Source organism: Gobius niger, assembly GCF_951799975.1.
Source record: "Gobius niger genome assembly, chromosome: 8".
Classification (NCBI taxonomy): Eukaryota; Metazoa; Chordata; class Actinopteri; order Gobiiformes; family Gobiidae; genus Gobius; species Gobius niger.
This window is the reverse complement of record NC_136859.1, coordinates 21,443,157-21,459,363: the sequence shown is the minus strand read 5'-3', so window position 1 is coordinate 21,459,363 and position 16,207 is coordinate 21,443,157. Positions and strand designations below refer to the sequence as shown.

Here is a 16,207-nt window from a genome sequence, read left to right as displayed (position 1 = left end):
TGAATTATGTGCGGCATATATTGATGTAGATGTAAGACATGTAGAGAAACTATAATTTTGCACTTTTCTTTTTCCACCTTCCCCAGAATAATATAATAAATTACCACTGGCATTACATTTTTTGAAACTTAAGTACAATAATCAGGTAATGTTGATGATATATGTTTTTGTTTTTTCTCTCAAGGAGCTAAAGTTCATATGCTGAATGTCTCTCTCCACTTTAAGACATACGTATAAGTAGAATGTACTAGACCGTATGCTTCAGGTGATGATGTGCGGAATAAAGTGCATACAAAAATGAATCATTATGACATTTATTTATTTTGAATGTAGAGAACACATTATATGCACTTTAAACACATTTCATTTTTTTTTATAAATATTTATATTAAAGAGAAATATGTTTGACCTTGTGCCCACAAAGCAAAAACCAAAAGCATTTATTGTGACAAGCTTGTAGACAAGAGTGTAAGGCACAAAAATAGAAAACATACATGCTAATGTACCACATGTCCAAAAAAGTTTCAGCAAGTGACTGTTATGGCAGCAAAATGATCTCCAGAGCGATGAGCATGCTACAGCTAATTCCAAAAAGTGTTTGACTTTTGGTCTGTTCGGTATCGACAATAAAGTGCATTCTGTTGTCTGCTTTTCTATGGGGAGGAAACATGATGCTAAATGAAACTTAATGAAACATGGGCAATAATTTCACCAAAAAATAGAATCATTTGGTTTATTCAGATCAATTATTGCCACCCGTTTCTAACAGTCTAGCCACCTCCTACAGTAGAAGTGTACTGCACTGTGCCTATTTACATGCAGTGCAAACGGAACTGGTACAATACTGCGCAAAAGTCTTATGTTTCAAGGGAGCTATACTGTAAGAAAACATGTTCAAGCTTTTGCCCCCTGTAAATTGTCGTTCATTCATTTGTGGCACAAGGAAAAGAGAATGCACCTCTATGTCTTTCTTAAAACCACTAAGACTTTTGCACGATACAAGTATATAGAGTATATTTAACCCAGAAAGAAAGTATACAACTGTTTACCAAATTTTGGGTCAGAAAGAATTTACATTTTCTTCCGAGCTAAGCCACTATTAGTCTGTGCTGTGTGTAAATTTTGATTGTCTTTGCATGATTCTGTCGAGAATTGGAAGACAGGGCAAGAGCCATACATTGAGGCACTAAGGTGAAAGCATCACGTACAAAAGAATTGAATAGCCACATATAAATGAGACAATAAATGGCATGATATGACCTGAGGACATACATACATGTTTGTACAAAATAATATACATGGGTACAATAAAGAAGTAAATAAAATACAATGCTAGTCTATTCACATAGCCCCATACACCATCACGCCCGGCTTCTGTTTCCCACCCAAATCAATCAGCATTGTACAAAAAGATGTAGACAATGACAATTTGGTTTACAATGGGCACATAAATACATATGAGTGCTGTCGTTGTGGTCAATATTACTGCGATAAGGCACCAGTTTGCACAAATAATGATGAATCGTTGTCCATGCATTATTATACATAGTAAATTAGTCTTTTTTTTTTAGTTTGGTCCACAATCCATGTACTGCTCATGTTTAGGCAAGCTGTATACTTTGCCCTAGAAATCACTTTCCTTCCAACATTCATGGTGTGTTGTGAATCTTGTCAGTGATTGTCTCTGTGCAGCTTGGAAAAGAAGATCCTGGTCAAATATCCAAATTCTTCATAGTCTGGATCTCATTGTCTGTGCGGTTATCTTGTTGTCGGAGCTGTGAGCGGCAGACGGGTCCAGGATGTCTATGCATGAGTGTGGACGGAAATGCTGGACAGGTCGTTTCTGATGATTTCATTAACTGTGGAAAAAGCAAACACAAAAGGATCTTTAGTCAGAATTATACGGCATAATATATAGTTCAGAGTGTTAATGTAAAAAGATCTGACGCCAAAGTGGTCCCTGCGTTCAGGAGTGGAAGTATTGCTTCAAATCTGTACCGTATTGTCCGGACTATATGTCGCACTTTTTTCATAGTTTGGCTGGGGGTGCGACTTATACTCAGGTGTGACTTATATCCCACAATGTTAGTTATTTTCATACTGACAGCCGCTAGAAGGCGCTCTAGGCTTGTGAACCAGTATCTGCTACTCCTGTCCTGTGCCACTGAACATTTAAAAAACGGTAATCGAGCTGCGGAAAGAAAGTTTGGAGTGAGCGAGAAACTTGTGAGGGACTGGTGAAAAGCGGAGGAAAACAAAAAAAGATAATCGCGGGCTAAAAGCTAGATGGCTACAGCTAGAGGAACGAGTTTGCAAGTGGATGCTTGAACAACGTGATGCCGGGAGAGGCTTGTTAATGGTGCAGTTATACTTCCATGCCCAGGTAGTTGCCAAGGCTAGCGTGACTTATACTTCGGAGCGACTTACTATGTTTTATTCTTCTTCATTTTGCATTATTTGACTGGTGTGACTTATACTCCGAAGCGACTTAATAGTTCGGAAAATACAGTGCTTAAGTAATAGTAACATTCCAGAGTTAAACAAAGTACAAAACATGTCATTAGGTAAAAACATTTTGCAGTCCCATTGTCCCACCCTTTTTTACAAGCAATAAACATTTACTTTACTTCTTAAAACAACAAAAGAATGTGTTGAAAATGTGAACCACTTCTCAAAGAGTAAAACAGGGGGGAAATTAAATCAGTGTGAAAATAAATAAAATCATCTCCTGGCATACCGAGAACGCTTTGCACGCTAGACCAGCTGCTCATAGATTCTTGCTAACTCGAATAATAGATAACAGGACAATATCAGTGCATTCTCTGAAAGTTTTATCAGCCCCCACACGTTTCTCAGTCTAAGTCATGGCCCTGGTCTTTCCTGCACTTGTTCCTGAACCCGCGCCTTTCCCATAGACCACCAGACACGCATCAGTCCGGTGCTTATCACTTCTGTGTGCTTTGGCAAATCACAGGGAAGTGACTGTGAAGATGGCGAGGCCTCTGCAGTGATTCAACAGCACAAACAAACACCCCTTGGTTTCGCGATTTGAGGCTCGCCATGATAATGTTCACTGATGTAGACAGAGAGAGTGAGGTTAGCGACAGGAAGTCCGCCCACTGAACAGGGTCTGCAGCCTGCTATCAATATGCAACATGGGCCAGAGTACAGAGACGTTCTGTTTGGGCACATCACAATATACATGTTACAAAATACTAAGTGACAATAAAGCATTTTATTGGTTTATTTTTAGTATACAGATTGTGCAATTTTAGATATAGCGAAAATTGCCGGAATCCCTTCTATCTAAGCTTGGAGAAAACGTGCACTTGCTTATTGAGGCCTTTTAAAAAATATATGTAAACTGTGATATGCTTTATAAAATAGTTTCTTTTGTCATTTTGGCAGGCTTCACAATAGCAACTGACTCTGTTTTGAATGCATACCACACACACCTCCACACACACACACGCACACACACACAGCTGGTCGGGACTCACCTCCCAAACAGGAGGAACTCCCATTGGAAAAACCTGACCTGTGCCAACACTGCTGGCTGTTTTCAACTCCATTTGGCTCCAGGCTGAACAGGCATTTACACGCCGCGGTTATTTTTAGCCGCACCCCACCACGACGTTAAGGAAGTGAAGGGACATGTAACAGTTAAGTGATCAAACTGTCGCTGTTGGTCTGGGGAAGCCGTGTGAAAATACAATACCGTATGCCTTAGTGCCTGAGATGACGGCAGAGAAAAGTGAAACAACAAAAAAGTTACAGTAGACATCAAAACTCAGAGCACCCAAAACAAGAGAAAACACTACGACACTGGTCTTGCAATGTGAGCCCTTTGCAGCCCCTGTGTGAGATTGGCCTATACAAATTGATTGATTGATGTTATGATGATAATTGTAATAATTGTAATAAATGTTTGATTATTATCAACATTATTATTTTTCAAATTAACTTGGGAAAGCCCAAAAGTTCCTAAACAATCTCCAAATTACCCTTTATACAAAACACTTCATTGTCACGAAAGAAAGTGCCATTTCCTCCACCCACATATTAACTGAGCTTTCATTTTACTTTTATCAGCTAAACCTTTTTCCATTGTAAAGATGGAGGAAAAGACTGGCCCCACTGTGTTTTATTTGAGTGCGCACTAGGTTGTCGAGTGAAGCTCAATCTGAAACAGGATGCGGCGAACGGTTGCACCGCAAAAAAACACCAACACACTATTTATAGACATTAATACGACAATGGGTGTCACTGTTTAGCTACAACAACTTGTGCGAAAGCAAGACGTTCAAACAGGTCGGACAGTTCAAATATTCACATTTCAATTCAATATTATGTTTAAAGCATCATGAGCTGAATATGGTGTAACGCTTATGCCAAGTCAATGGAAATCACTGTGCAAGCAGATGATTTACGATCTGCTCTGTTGTCGCCAAAGAAGAAGCGCAATTAAGTTTAAAGGGGCTATACAGAGTTTAAAAATGGTAAAATTATCTAATTTCCTCCCCCTAAATGTGTAGAATGAGCCCAGACCTGTTCACCACAACTGCATCTAAAATCCTGCACTGTCACTCAAAAAGGTGTCACTTCGGGTCCGAATTGCCTTCATGCAAGCACTTAATATAGATGGTGCAGTTACACGTATGACCTGAGGTGGCAGTAGTAAGCTTAAAATGGTTAACTTGCATCTAGCCCCTTTAACCAAAGTAGAGACGTATTCCAGTGCATTACCATAATAACTTTATATGTAAATAGTCGAAAGATCTCATCATACCCTTGCAATCAAACCCATAAGAATGCCAATATTTAAAATAACATATTTCTAATACAGACATAAAATAAGTATATACATAGCAATATCACAGAACACTACACAATACAGTACTCGTTTGTCCTGGCATCCTTCTCACTGCGCGTTGGAAACTGTTCTCCTTTAGTTTGCTCATGCAAGTTAATAATGGAAAGCTGCAACAGGGACGATCCCCGCTCATGAATAAACAAAAACAGTGGAAAACTAAGCTCCCAATATTCCCCCGGTGAGAAAAAAAATACCTTACTTAAACACGTGTCTACCTTTATTAGCCGCAGCGCCAACGCAATTTGTATAGCACCGTTCAGACCTGTCAGGACCTATTCTTAGGGCTGGGCAGCTGGAAGGTCTATTTCAGGCTGGCACAAAAATACCAGATGCAAATGTAATGCTTTTTTGTTTTGTTGAACGGAGCAAATGTGTTTTTTCCAGAGTTGCTGCGCCCAGATCCCCATATTGTGGCCAGGTGTAACTGGATAAATGGATGCTAATGCCCTACAAATCTCTGTTTATCTGTTGCTGTGGAAATAAATGCCATGGGTTTGGGTCTTGGTGCTGCTGAAGTTATTTTCAGGATTCTTGCCTCGATTAATTGAGATTGTTGCATCTGGGCAGGCATGAAAATAACGCAGGTGATGTCTCTGCATAACAATAGCAAAATGCCACTTCTGCACTGTAACAAAAAATAGGTAAAAATAATGACATAATTAAGTGACAGATAGATTGACGCTCTCGGTACTACTTTGCTGCTATAACGTCAGCTGGGCTGTCAGGTCTGAAAGTGCAGAAGTTGTGTGTAAACCTGAGAGTCACATGGGAGTCAGTCAGAATTGTTAGCGGCATCCTTAGTGCAGGGGGTTCGATACGAGCCGGGCTTCCTCTGAGAACAGCCAAAGCCCTGTGGTCCACAGTCTGGAGGCCCACTGCCGTAACCCAATCTCCATCAACCCAAAATCCGCCCTGACCGGCAGTGACCCGCGGCGCTGACTTCACCTCGGCTCACAGCTCCACTCAGCTGACTATCCAAAACATGGCCCCTGACCCCCGAGTGTGTTACTGAGGCTTCCTGCTCTCTTGATGCTGAGGCAGGAGAAAGGCGGCGTCTTGAACTCCTCTCACTTTCACTGTGAGAATGAACTGCCGGCGTGTTGAGGGTCAGGAACCTCTTCGGGAGGAGGCTTCCGCTGCTCAGTCGTGCCGTGCCTAATACCAGCATAGTTTGTCTGTACCACCAATTCTTTTACTTCCAACTAGTGTGGTGCAAGGGGACACTAAAACTTTACAATACATTCAGCAACACTATACCAATTGCGTTCTGAGCAAAATTCTTTACTTTTACAGCCTGCAGTCATGTGGCTGGTTTCAACAGGAATGTCATAGCAATGAAACTTCCCAAATGTACAGTATGTGATTAGTTTGTATAGCAATCCTTTTTGGGAGCAACGGAAAATTGTTAACTTTTCCCCCCACATAACTTTGTGTCTTTAATTCTTTCTAATTCACAGAGAAGAAAAAATATGCCTCGATGGTATTCTGAACAGCATGTAAGGAAGGCCCTTTCATGTGAACACTTGCAGCCAATAGACACCTCATGTGAACTCCTGCGAAATTGATTTGCTCATAGAGGCTAAACTAAAGCCCAAACTTGCTGCACAGAGACAATCGAATTTCCCACTACATATTACTTTTGTTTCCCCGGCAACATCAAATCTTCTCTCGGGGCCTCGGCGGCAACACTTAATGGACAATTTGCTGCCTCCCACGCGCGACTTGAAAGCTCGGACCACGTCACTGCATCTACAGCCTCATAAGCAGCCGCGTCAAAATAAACGGGGGGAGGGGTCAAGGGTTGGAACACATAAAGATAAATGGACGACGTGTAGAGTTTATTCCCAGAGATAAACTCGAAAAGGGAGACAGGCAGGGTGTTCCACTAATGCCTCATCGTGATGAATCGCTTCATAAATTCATCCGAGTCACACAGGTAAGACCGCTCCTAATCCATCCCAGAGTCCCTTTGGGCCTAATGATGTGCTGATACGTATACAGACAGCGAATTTCATCGGGTGGTGTGAGAATCACTAGGACGTCCCATGTGGAAGCACTCACTACTCTGATAGGGAGAGAGAGACATTGAGCCGAGGACTTTGAAGTTATAGCGGTGTAACGGGTGAGCTTTGATGTGTCCACCATTCAAACTTTTTGGTGGCAGCACTGAAGAAAAAGTCACGGTACCTCTGCTGCATAAATCATTATCTGGAATAATATCAAAATCATAAGCTGTCTCTATCAAAAAATCGAATGGTACAAACCCTTAACTCTTTGCAATGAATTTAGTCAAAGTGATAGGGAACGGCAAGGAGGCTAATTATACAGTCTCCAAGTCGTAACAGGAAACAGCATTATTGTAAACAACATCATAACTTGACAAAGGGTATTAGGCACAGACGGCAATTAAGAGGCCTTTACTATCAAGTGTTTAGGAGACGTAAAGAAAAAAAAAAGAAAAAAAAGCGTGTAAACAAGATGTGGTGTGATGTCACAGAAGAGATTCAGATCAATAAGTCTGCTGCTGTTTTTAGAGGACGCTCCTGGCGGTTAGATCAGAGCTGTGAGCGAGAGAGAGGAGAATGACACAACTGAACTACAAACTTGTGTGAGAGATAAACATAGAGGAGTAGTTCGCTGCTTTGGACAGGTCTTACTTTTTAGTGTTAAATCTAATTCAAGGTAATAAATATAGCAAGTGAATATAAAAACAACTCAATTTTTAAGTCAACACTGCAAAAGCTCTTCCCTTCTGGTATTATTATTCCCCACCCTGACACAACGGTCTGCCTTTATTCTGGCTTGGGACTGCCACAAAGACCACACTGATTTGTGCTTCTCACGTCTGGACAGACCAGTATTTCACCACTGGTGCCAACAGCGCCGTCTCTACTTCTTCTAACATGCGCGTATAAACATTTGCAACCATAAAACTGCTATGAACACATTTAAACTGCCATGACTGAAACAATAACACTACCACAGCCAAAATTAGCCGAGCAAATCTACAACAACAGTCCTTATCTGCGCCCCGCTGTGCCCACGCCTGGTCTGTGACATAAAAGCCTCTGTTTGATCTGGAGCCTCTGCCCAGTTCACCTCTGTGTCTGTGTGTGTCTTTGGGAGGCTGCCCTTAGGTCCATCCTCCCTGTACTGCCTCATTTCCTCCAGGGCCCATGGGGGCGCCGGTGTGCTGCCTGAGGTCGCTCCCTGGGGGCCCATGTGAGGATGAGAGGGAGCTGTTTACTGCTGGCTGCTGCTCTCATATGCCCTTTTCGCTGGGTTTTCTCAAAACGGTTTGTGTGCCAATGAAAACAATTGGCAGGAGGCTAAAGCCGCAAGCTCTGTTGGTTAGTGTGTATTAATCTTATTTGTTAAAAACTAATATTACCCATAACCTTTGCATTGGGTTGTTACCAATATATGGTGAAAATGTATTTGTATGTCTATATAGACTATACTCGACTATAATATAAAATGTAAATCCTATTTGGTAAAATATTGCATTGTTCATAAATATGAAATTATTTATGGATAAATGTTTTTATAATAGCTTCCATTTACGATATTTGCAGCCCCTTTTTTTTTTTTTTGAAAATCTGCTTCACTGTCGAAGTTTTTGTTTGAAAACAATATTAAAGATTAGATTATCTTACTGCATTTATTCTGATGTATTGGTTTAAAGCAGTACTACGTAACTTGTTTACCTTAACAAATCCTTTCCATAGTGCCCTGGGGGTAATACAAATGTTAATGGGATGATTGGGGTGTCTCTGGCCAGAAAACCACAATTGCAACTTCGCTGCCACTGGGTCAGACACGCAATACACACTAATAGAATCACGAAGAAGAAGCTAACAGGCTAATGGGCGAAGTCAACTGCGGGCTAGCACCACTTAAACAGTATTTACAGCCAAGTTCTCCATTGTGTAATTGGATGTACAATATCCCTCTCTCCCTTTGTCTTTTCTGTCAGCGTAGTATTTACTCTCACGGACAATAAAATGGTAAAAAAAAGAAAAAAGAAAAAATGACTAATCATAAAAAGCATTAAGTAAATATATAACTCAAATGTCTATCTCAGTTTGTCAACATGGTCCTTTTTTTTTTCTTAAAAAGTTTTTTTTTTTTTCTGTTAAAATATGCCACAACGATGCTACACAATCTGAAACGCTTATCTCACAGCAAAGAAATAAAAATATGTGGCTGAATGTTGGCAAATCTGCTCGACATTAAACCGTCAGTGAAAAATGCCTCACAAATCACATTGTTTATGGAGCAAAAAGAAAACACTCGATCCTAAAAAATTTAACGTGAACAGACAAACGCAGTGTGGTTGATATTACTATTAAAAACACACTGAGCTGTTTTTGTCAAAAGGTTGGTTTTAAAATATAGAAATATAAACATGTTGAATTGATCAAAAGTCGATATAGTCAGTGTGCACCTGCAGGATTTACGGCAGCATTTGTATTGCGCTACTTTAAATCACCTTTGTCCGTCTGGCTTGTTTTTCTTACTGCAGTTGCATGCAATGACAGTGTCCAAAAAGGCTTAGCTCAGTGTTAGCTTTATAGTTTGCTATCCATCACTGATAGACGGCCCGGGGAGGCTACTTCCTGTTTTTTACTGTGGGTGAGCCTGCATGAGTGGCCTTTGTGTAACCTGTTTTGCATTGCCTTATAACTTATCTGCTTTGCTTGTGCTCTCTCTCGTGATTTGGATATCATACTCTATTTTGCATGCAACTTCAAGGGGAAAATGGCCCCAGGTCCTATGGATGCTAATGAAAAAAACCTGTTGATCCTCAAGTGATGTGATTAACAATACACTGCCATCCAATTTTAAATCCTCAATGTCTGCAGGGATTCGGATAGATCAAGTTTGTTTGGGGTCAGATAAGGGTGATCGTATGAAACAGCATTGTAGAAGAACGAAGGCAGTTGGCAAATAGTCGGAATATCTTTCCAATTCAGCGTCAACTCCTGCTTTGGATATCACCGACAAATCATCAAACATCTGGAGACGGAGGGTCTGTCAATAAAGGCGCTTTTTGAAGATTACAAATGTTGACACGCGTGCATTATATCATGATATAAGTTTTTATGAAGCGAGAGCAAGTGGAGTGCATTAACCTGAGGCAGAATGGGACGGTATGTGCGGAAATGGTAAAGTTTAAAGATTTGGCTTGAGTTTTAAGCAATAAAGAACACAAAAAAATAAAAAATAAAAAATACTACCAAAACCTGTCACTAGTTGCGGAGTTCAAGTCAGACCATCACATGCAACAAAAGTACTTATCGAGTTCCAGGGCGCACCTGTGAGTACCATATCTAAACAGGAGATCAATGAATTCACCAATTTACCAGATGATCTTTACATTTCACATCAGCACATACTCATTACAGATCCGCAAGTGCCCAGTACTGATGACCACAAAAGTTGATCCAGATCAAAGGGTTGTATCAGATTGACGAAATAACATAACAACAAAACTAGTAGCACTGGGTCATGATCTGTATAGGATGTGAAAAGCATGAGGTGTCTTTCAAAGTCCGGAACAGTGAAATGCAAAATAAGCTTTTTGATCATACAGGGTCGAAATTCAGGCGTCCCTCGTTGGACTTTTAGTTGACTGCCTTGGATTTTTTACCGTTTTATGTATTCCATTATGTAAAAGTATTCCATTATGTAAAAGACTTGGTCAAGAACTTATCAACCACCTTCATACAATCTTAGAGTTATGATAGAACTCTCTGCTTTCTTTCTTAAGAAAATGTGTAGCCCTGGAAGAACTATGTGAATTGTTTTAGCTAATTTTAAGGTCATATTACAAATCACTGAGAGCCCTAAATTTAAGTTACGAATAGTACAACCTGCTCCAGTTGCAATTTATTACAATAATCTATCAGATCATAATAGACTCATTCTTTGCACTTTTGACAAATGTGATTTGTAGTGGCAGTTAGCAGTTTTGAGTACCTAAGCCCACTTTTCTCCTTAGTTTTACTGCCTCTTCATCACTTCTCTTCACCTCCCACCATACCAAAACGCTTACCGGGGGCTTAAGGATTTCCCAATTTGTTATCACGTTGTTTTGAGAAGAATTGAGCTCGACGGAGTACAATTGCTAGAGCCAAGGGACACGTTTGAGTTTTATTACAGCCATGGGTTATATGTCAACAGTAGGATGCTTACAGTTCAGCAGTTATGGCCATTCACACCCCTGAAGTAAAGCTTTTCACCCGCTGTGCGGGTACTCCCCACACTGTAGTGCCAGAGGAAGACACTGTGTACTTTTAACTCCTCCACTGTTGATCTTTCTGAGTTTTAGAGTTTGGTTTGAAAGAAGCGGAGCTGTGAAGGTGGCATAAAAATGTGAGTGAAAAAGAACTACTATAGTGAGAAAAAAAAAAAGTCACTTTTTCTCACATCTAAGCTCTTCTGGATACAGAGAGAAATAGACCAGCTTTTTAAACACTGGTGTGGTGCACTGGCCAAAAGGTGTAGTTGCAGGCAATTTGGTTTAGAATTGATCAGACCTTTAGACATTGTGCGCTAAAATTATGCAAAATCAACCTTTTGGTTCAAAAACATCAACACCTTGTTGCTTTTCATATTTCTACATATTTTGTCCGTCTCTCTCTTTCGTATTCAAAACGCCAGCCCACATAAACATAATATGGATAAATCAAATACAATTTATGGACAGCTGTCTTGGTCCCGAGAATATTATCTGGACATGTTTTAAGTTCTAACATCAAATCTAAGGTGTCCAAAGTAGTTGTAAAAGCCATATTACGCCTTGACTCAACATGCTCCGACCCACTCTCACATCTTTCATTAAATTATTGCCTGTTTTAAATGTCCCTCATATCTATTCCATCTAGCTCCACTGTGCACTATTTTCCATATTTCTGAGCGAACACAGAGGCACATACAGTAGATTCTGCCAAAGCGTTGAAAACCCCACTGTCTTTCCTCACGGCTTCAGGCTTGGGCCTTTTCTGTTGACATCCGTCGCTATAGGATACTCTTACACCCCTTTAACTCAGTTCAGATGGGGAGCTGTTATTAGGCGGTCTGGACCAGAGCTGCTCCTGTTTACTGAGGATGCCGGTATTTATGTCCCTAAACACAAACATAAACACAGGGACTACCAGGGGCAACTGTGTTAGTGTGGTTATAGATGACAGATGACATTTACGCTTTATTGGAACCATTTTGGCCATAATAGAACACACATCATGGCAAGAAAGATGGCCCGAAGATTATAGTTTGGCTCAAATTTTATTTTCTACACGGTATTATCTTCATGTTTCCATCTGAAAAGCATTGTTGTGTTTGATTTTATAATTTGGAGGAATGTGTTTAAAGCAGTACTAAGTAACTCTTGGCCCCTAGACGCCATAAGCTCCACTGCAGGTGTTGTAGCATGTTAAGTTTTTTACTCATTAATTGTCCGTGAGAGTAAATACTATGCTGACAGAAAAGACAAAGGGAGAGAGGGATATAGTACAAACGGAGATATTTTTTGTCACTCAAACTTGGCTGTAAATACTGTTTAAATGTCGCTAGCCCGCAGTTAGCTTTGCCTGTTAGCCGGTTATTACATTTTCATAATACGTTAACACTGAGTTTACTGTGCTCACAGTTTTGTGCAGTGTTACAAAATGAATTGCGTCTACTTGCCGTCCCCTGATCAGGGTCAGAGGCTAGGGTTATGATTGGGCAAATGGCATGTAAACTGTGGTTCACTCACACAGATTTTACTCATACTTTTTAGAAACTAGAAGGTCTGTCAATATGCTTTGAGATAGGGATATGCATAATGCTAACCCTAACCCTAAGCTGGCAGAAAACAGGTTAATGTATTAGTTACACGGTTTACTTTTTATTTGACTAAGCCTCAATGGAGAAGGGAATGCCTCCAGAGTGATAATCTATGCCAAAATAACATGCAAATTAAAACAGGCCGTGTCAGATGATTTCATGCTGTAATGTTTACTCAGGATTAAATGTTCTCCAACTCACACAAATTACAGCTTCGATAACAGAACAGAGAAAGTAAAGGAAACTCACTTTAGTCAGCAGGCTGTCAGTGCAGTCGACCACACTGACATTTGTCATATTGTGCTCCAGTAATGAGCGTGTCTGGCACAAGCAGCAAACTCCGTGATCACAGATATACATGCGGAGGGACGAGTGCGGCCAAGCCACAGCCCTGTCTGCATCCTGACCCGCTGTGATCCGTGCGGCTTGGTGTCTCTTCAACGTGTTCTCCCCAAAACCTCAGAATGTGCGCCACTAAACAGCTGCGTCAGGAGAAACTCAGCTACGGCACGCGGTGTATGGAAGGAAGACCACTAGGCGACACACTGGGAGGTAAGAAGGAAGACTTTGTAAAAAACAACTAGATTTATTAGTTTATAACACAATGTAGTCATCATGCCAGTGTCCAGCAGCCACCATTCCATTACTATTACTATCAGATGCATGAAGTGTCTTGCCGATGGACACAATGTCTGCATGCAATGTCTCTGGCAAGGAGTATCAATGTTGCTGCGGTAAAATGGTTTTACATACTTACTGCTGCCCAAATTTGGCTGTCATTTCATGTCAAAAAGGTCATAAAAAAGGTCTGAAATATCGACCCTCAAAGGATCTGGCTTTGTTTGTTTTTTCCTTCTAGTTTACGTAGGGCTGCGTTTTTTCGATACCAGTACCTGAATCAGAAAGCATAACAATAATATGTGGAAGATCTGCCAATTTACAGTATCAAGTTAATCTCCAATGTCAAGAAATGTGTGAAAATTTAAAACAATATTGGAGGGGGGTGAATGGGGAGAAATTGGGAGAAATTGTAGCAAAATAAAGGGAATTAAAATGATAATAAATAAAAAAAAAAACAGGGCAAAAATGGGGGAAAATTGGAAAAAATGAGGGGAAATATTAGTAAAAGAAAATGAGCAAAAATTAGGATAATTTTTTTTGGGGGAAAATGGGTCTAACGTTGGGCAAAAAATGGCAAAAAATAGGGGAAAAAATTATTTGGGCAAAAATGGGGGAAACAAATATGTATTTGAGCTGAATCCAAAGATATGATGTTTATTTTTCCCATACTGGTAGAACCTAAACTTTCTTTTACGATACCACACTAGTATTGTTTAATGGTACCCAGCCCTAAGTATGAGTATTTCCCATAATGCCTCAGTGAAAAATAAGTATCACGGAGTTAATCTGACCCTGCCGCTGCTTCTGCATTGACATAGTGATATCAGAGGATTTATACACTACTGGACCAAAACACTTAAAGTCTTCCATCCTAATTCCTGTGTACACGAGGCCCCAGACACAAAGGGAACCCAATTTGTTTAGGTAATTTAGCGGCCTGTTTTCATCAGACACATTCTTTTTCAGTGACTCTGGATATTATGACGGAGAGACTGAAACCAGACCAGATCCTCCATAGCGCGACCTGCCAGCTTTTAGGGAGTGCACACACGCATATAGGCCAAATAAAAAAAGTAAAAGGTTTCAATTCAGCCCGATCCATCTTTTTGTACTTATCAAATGTAACACAATCGCCAAAGGTTTTTATGCAGGCTAATAACTCAAAGTCTGTCTGCGACCCCGTTGCCACTGTCATATGTAACCACTTGGATACGATTATTTGCTAAACTGCAAGCAATTTGGGATGAAGTGTGTATAATCAAGTGGGTCTCATAATATCTGCTGCTGCAAAAGAAAAGAAGATATAGGCTGATCACAACCAGGGATCGATGGCTTTTATGTGCAGCCAATGGGACAGAGATAAAAGACATGTAGGAAGAAAACAGAGGTACTGCAATCCAGAAAACTTGAAGTATGTAGGCCCACTCAGAACGTATTTACTTTAGATCAGAGAAAAAATAGCCTTTTTCTTGCTTCACCAGTAGAGCACCAGTAGAGAGTCTCAAACGGTCTAATGCTGCTGTAAGAACAATAGTTGATCGACTTAACCTACAATGTATCTTTAAAACTCCAAAAGGCTATTACAGATCATTTAAAAGCCTGAACCTGTACTTGAAACTCACCGTGTCAAGTGCTGCCAGGAAAGCATGGCGGCTAATATGAGAAGACAGCAATAACAACAATAGTAAAAATCCACATCCTCTCTCTATTCATGAATAATAAAGCAGCCCATCACCCTTTGTCTTAGGCCTGTCAATATACTACGTCCAGCAGGAGACTAGCTTCTTGGCATTGCACTTAACCGCAAGACAGCCTCACTCTCTGTCCACTATTAGCAGAGACCTGACCCGCTCCCTTAGGCCCTGGGGTCAAAGGGGAATAGATGCGAAAGAGCACACTGCAATGCTTGTAAAATACCCCTGTCGTTTTGCTATGAAAGTTTCTGGAATGGAAAGTAGCCCAAGACTTACAATCAAAGCAATGCACTTTCAATTCACTTAACTTAACTATACTCCTTTACTTTTTGCTTCATCTCCATCTCTGCCTTAACCAACTCTCGATCGACAATGCACGGACACTCCAGGCCCTAATCCTCACACCCTTCCACTCCCCCAGTCCAGAGACAGCCTCACGGGCCATTGCAGTGTTAGCGACTCAGCACGTTTTCAGCACGCCGCGGACCTCTACTCTCAATCATCATTAGGGCTTTTGTGGAGTCCTGGGGTCTGGGCACGTCGCCAACATGTGTAAAAGTTTCCATGAGGGAAGCCTTGAATCGCCTTCAGAAAAATCGGGGCTGTGCGGAGATCCTCAAATACTTTTTTTTTTTGTTTTTTTTTTTGCCATGGGGAGATGAGGAAGGGAAGAGTAAGACTAACAACAATCCTGTTTCGAGTTTGGGCAAACAAGCTGGGTTTCAGATGCGCAAACCTTGAATTAAAGCAGGAAATAATCACGAGTGAAAATACCCTGCAACATGAGGCAATCAGTGCACATATGTCAAATGTCAGAAAGGGCTGTGTGTGCCGCATGATGCTTTTCAGTGAATAAGGGCCCTCTGTTTCGCAGGGAGGCAGCTGGTGTACATCTAGAAACCATTGATTAGCACTAGCCCCCTTTGCAGCGAGCAACAAATGCATGATTTCACCCATCCCAATAGTAGGTAATGAGACAGGACATACAGTGGCACACTCACACAACCAGCGCGGCCTTCTCTTACTCATACAGCCCATAAAGAACTAAAATAAAGTGTGACTTTTGCAACACATGATGAAGGCCGTAAACTCATCCATATAAAAAACGTGACAAAGGATAGCTGCGTGTTTAATTGCATGTGCAGCGCAACATGGGTTCGTGGTCGACTATGATGTCAACTCACAT

At 40.8% G+C, this 16,207-nt stretch overlaps 1 protein-coding gene across 2 annotated transcripts in view; it reads right to left on the bottom strand.

The window, feature by feature from the left end:
• Nucleotides 1–423: 423 nt before the first annotated feature.
• The window catches only part of LOC306966372 (nuclear factor of activated T-cells, cytoplasmic 1-like), a 59,119-nt gene continuing 43,335 nt past the window's right edge, over nt 424–16,207 (bottom strand). For both annotated transcript variants that reach the window (XM_079561118.1, XM_079561119.1), the window contains one exon: nt 424–1,859. In XM_079561118.1, the coding sequence (XP_079417244.1) occupies nt 1,804–1,859 (56 nt within the window). In that variant the 3' untranslated portion in view covers nt 424–1,803. The remainder of the gene's footprint in view (nt 1,860–16,207) is intronic.